This window comes from Limulus polyphemus, unplaced genomic scaffold, assembly GCF_000517525.1.
Source record: "Limulus polyphemus unplaced genomic scaffold, Limulus_polyphemus-2.1.2 Scaffold4844, whole genome shotgun sequence".
Lineage (NCBI taxonomy): Eukaryota > Metazoa > Arthropoda > Merostomata > Xiphosura > Limulidae > Limulus > Limulus polyphemus.
The window spans coordinates 8,899-13,759 of record NW_013670454.1 but is presented as its reverse complement, the minus strand read 5'-3'; the positions used below and the strand labels follow the sequence as shown (position 1 = coordinate 13,759).

General features: G+C 31.8%; 1 protein-coding gene across 2 annotated transcripts in view; it reads left to right on the top strand.

Moving 5' to 3' along the window:
- LOC106471769 (carcinoembryonic antigen-related cell adhesion molecule 5-like) overlaps nt 1–4,861 on the top strand; it is a 29,493-nt gene that overhangs the window by 18,172 nt on the left and 6,460 nt on the right. For both annotated transcript variants that reach the window (XM_022400384.1, XM_013932391.2), the window contains exons 5-8: nt 1,171–1,273; nt 2,282–2,466; nt 2,945–3,135; nt 3,584–3,719. In XM_022400384.1, the coding sequence (XP_022256092.1) occupies nt 1,171–1,273; nt 2,282–2,466; nt 2,945–3,135; nt 3,584–3,719 (615 nt within the window). The remainder of the gene's footprint in view (nt 1–1,170; nt 1,274–2,281; nt 2,467–2,944; nt 3,136–3,583; nt 3,720–4,861) is intronic.

The window sequence follows — 4,861 nt, the reverse complement described above, 5'->3', positions numbered from 1 at the left end:
GATGTGATATGTAAGTTACACATTAATTACTATTGACCTTATAGTGGATGTGATACGTAAGTTACACATTAATTACTATTGACCTTTTCGTGGATGTGATATGTAAGTTACACATTAATTACTATTGACCTTATAGTGGATGTGATATGTAAGTTACAAAGTAATTACTATTGACCTTATAGTGGATGTGATATGTAAGTTACAGATTAATTACTATTGACCTTACAGTGGATGTGATATGTAAGTTACAGGGTAATTACTATTGACCTTACAGTGGATGTGATATGTAAGTTACAGAGTAATTACTGTTGACCTTACAGTGGATGTGATATGTAAATTATAGATTAATTACTATTGACCTTACAGTGGATGTGATTATTTAAATTACAGATTAATTACTATTGACCTTATAGTGGATGTGATATGTAAATTACAGATTAATTACTATTGACCTTACAGTGGATGTGATGTGTAAGTTATAGAGTAATTACTATTGATCTTATAGTGGATGTGATATGTAAGTTACAGAGTAATTACTATTGACCTTACAGTGGATGTGGTATGTAAGTTACAGAGTAATTACTATTGACCTTACAGTGGATGTGATATGTAAGTTACAGATTAATTACTATTGACCTTACAGTGGATGTGATATGTAAGTTACAGATTAATTACTATTGACCTTACAGTGGATGTGATATGTAAGTTACAGAGTAATTACTATTGACCTTACAGTGGATGTGATGTGTAAGTTACACATTAATTACTATTGACCTTATAGTGGATGTGATACGTAAGTTACAGAGTAATTACTATTGACCTTACAGTGGATGTGATATGTAAGTTACACATTAATTACTATTGATCTTTGTAAACGTTGAATAGACAACCCGTCCCTGAAAAATACACGGGAATCACATTGTGTCATACACATTAAGAACCGAAAACATTTCTCTCGGTAGTCTTCCAAACTAACAGACTATCTCCAACCCGAACCAGTAATGATTCCTTCATAATGTTAAAGCTTGATATTTGTAGTAATTTTCAACAATTTAAATAAATTTATCATAAAGAAGTTTCTTAATGGATTTTCACTGACTATAAATATGATTAGTTTTATAAGTAACACTAACCGAAAACAAGATACGTTAATTTTTCTTATCTATCTAGATAAACCAGAAATTAGAAAAATTGAACCTTATCCATACGTGTCCCTTGCACTCTACAGTTCTACACAGCTGATCTGCGAAGCTGCAGCTAATCCAGAGCCACTGTAAGTGTTAATTTAATTATTCCAACCATCTACATTAATTCACGTACTTCTGTAAAACTTAACTTGAGAAATACAAAATATTTTTAATTCTACTGTGTAGTGTTTGGATTAATTCACGTACTTCTGTAAAACTTAACTTGAGAAATACAAAATATTTTTAATTCTACTGTGTAGTGTTTGGATTAATTCACGTACTTCTGTAAAACTTAACTTGAGAAATACAAAATATTTTTAATTCTACTGTGTAGTGTTTGCCGTTGGAGGCTCGTGTATCAGAGCTAAGAGCATGCAGAATCAACTAAGTTATTATGTATGTACAGATAAAATTTCTAGGTTTGTTTTTTAATACTGAAAATTTCCTTACGTCACAAGTGTCAAATATTCCTAAAAGAATTGAAATATTTCAAAAGTTCTAGGAATTAGTTACTAGTATAGAGAATATAAACTTGGACATAGAATGTTTTAATAGTTTCGAAAACTGTTACATACAAAATTATTTGTGGACTTTTATAAATTCTTTAAATATACTTACTTGTTCATGGTAAACTGTGTGTACAAAATGGATTTATTAAACAGTTTTTATGTCCAAGGGCCTTTTGAAAATATAACAACTTGCTGGTGGTTTTTCTGCATGGAAACTGGGGGGATGATAATGTACATTTGTTGTTTGAAAATAAAATAAATTTTTGAGGGTTTTTCTGCATGGAATTATCGATGATAAATGTTCGTTGCTAAAACCTATGCTAGAGAAAACTTGGGGGGCGATCCATGTTCATTATGTAGAAGTTAAATGATATTTCATGTTTCATCATGCTTCAGTAAAGTGTAAGTGAATATTAGGCTTTATCACCTATCAAACAACAAAAACCTTCAGGATGATCCATTCTTGCTCTGAAAGCTTATGGTTTGTGTTGTCATTAATCTTCATCGCAGTCATTGGCATCTTCGAAAGGATCACAATAATCATCTTTTACAATTTAAATGGAAAATATTCATAATTTTTTTCAGATATACCTGGCTTCAGAAACTTCCTGGAGAAATGCAGGCGTGGCAAGAGCGAGGAAACGATGCACGTCTTATTATAACAAACATCACGTATAGCTTTCAAGGTCGATACATCTGTGAAGCAAGGAATTACATCAAGGGAATAGAATATAAAGTTCAGTCTGAAGAGATTAAACTGGATGTCACTGGTGAGTTTTCTATGTTACTAGAACATGAACTTTACTGGGGATATTCGTAATAGGAAATACTTCTGAGGATCAGAATATAATAAAACATTCTACACTTAGTTAAATAACAATATTGCCGAACATGAGAGGATACTTTGGATCTCAAAGCATGAAACTTGGATGTAATGTCATATTTATTAAAAATGTTAACCTGTAAGGAAACTATTTTCACTGTTCATGCTCTTAATTTTGCTTTGAAACAGTCTTTTAAAAAAAAAGTTGATTAATTTCAATTAGTATGTAAGTGTGTTTATTTTATTAGCACATATACTTTTAAACATTTTTACCTTGTTTGAAAACCATAGCAGGTAATGTACTGTGTATAATCTTATCATGAGTTGTTGTTTTAAAGAAAGAAGTTAAAATATAATATTTTACATCACTTTCCTCTGATACAATCTTGTATTTATTATATTTAAACTACTGTGTGTGACATCAGGGCGTCCTCAAGTTATTACCGACATGACCGTAACGAAGGATACTGTGGTTGTAGAGAAGAATGAAGATGCCACCATCAGTGTTGAGTTCTGTTCTGATCCTAAACCCGATCGAGTGTTCTGGGAATGGGGTAGTCTAAAACTGGACACCGGTTCAGAACTGGCCCGATATTCGGCAGAAGAATATATGGAAGTAAGCTTTACATTTTTTTTTTGTTTTCAAGTGGGTGTTTTAAGTAAATGAAGTCTGGAAATAAGACTTTCAAAACATCATCTCTTTAATCCTTGCCTCTTTCACCTTTGTTATAATCTCCATCAAGAGAACACTGCTCAAACCAACTATAAAAGTATGTACCCTTTAAAATTAAGTCATTGTACGTATAGAGTGAAAACATGTATAATGTTAGACGGGCGGTTAAATCGGACAAAGACGTACGTTTATATAAAATTAAGTCGTATGTATAGAGTGAAAACATGTATAATGTTAGACGGGCGGTTAAATCAGACAAAGATGTACGTTGATTTAAAATTAAGTCAACATACGTATAGAGTGAAAACATGTATAATGTTAGACGGGCGGTTAAATCGGACAAAGACGTACGTTACATCATTTCCTTACAAGATTTAATTCCTCACTACAGATCAGAGACCGAGATGACTGTTATGAAGCGAGACTGATTATAAGAAACGTTGAAGGCAGTGATTCGAGGAAATACACAATTCACATAGTGAACTTCAAAGGTGAAGAAGACTACGGTGTAACACTCAAAGTGAGAGGTATTATACGCCTTGAAATAAAAATATCATTAAGTACAGTTTTATGATGATGAAATGTGGTTAAATTCAAAGAAAAATGTTCAGTAAATAAATAAGTAATTCATGAAAATAAAACATAATAAATCCAAGTACTTGTATCATCCCAAAGAATACTCAATGCAATGAAATAGTTTGCTTCGGTTGCATAACTACAATACCCCCCCCCCCCCCAACCGAGAAGAAATCTCGAAATCAAGAACTACAGGCCTTCTCTGACTGACCTCCTCCATGGTTATCCACTCACCAACTAAAACACTCCCACTGAATTCAAAATAAAATTACATATTTGTCCAAAATTAAACATCTGGGGGGTATGGTTGTTCCCACAATTCTCCTTATTACTCCCTTCCTACAAACTAAATTCCTATCAGGTTTAAATAAAAGGGTATTAGTACAAACTGTTTTCTTGGAAGTTTTATATGGCTAGTTTAAGTACTGAAATGTTTTCATTTATACAACTTATACTAGTTTACAATTTTTGTTTGTTGTATCTTTTAATAGATCTCATTAGTCCATTTGAAAAAAAAAAGTTATTTTGAGACATTGGTATTTGAAAGTGTCTTTTTTTTTACTACAAGTGATCTGCAGTATTCAGAATAATGTTTGAGATAGATGTATAGTAGAGGTATTATGTTTGACAACTGAATGGCTGTTAAACAGCTTTTATTTAAAGAGGTAATGTTTGAGATAGATGTATAGTAGAGGTATTATGTTTGACAACTGAATAGCTGTTAAACAGCTTTTATTTAAAGAGGTAATGTTTGACAACTGAATGGCTGTTAAACAGCTTTTATTTAGAGGTAATGTTTGACAACTGAATGGCTGTTAAACAGCTTTTATTTAGAGGTAATGTTTGAGATAGATGTATAGTAGAGGTAATGTTTGACAACTGAATGGCTGTTAAACAACTTTTATTTAAAGAGGTAATGTTTGAGATAGATGTATAGTAGAGGTAATGTTTGACAACTGAATGGCTGTTAAACAGCTTTTATTTAAAGAGGTAATGTTTGAGATAGATGTATAGTAGAGGTATTATGTTTGACAACTGAATGGCTGGTGAACAGCTTTTATTTAAAGAGGTAATGTTTGAGATAGATGTATAG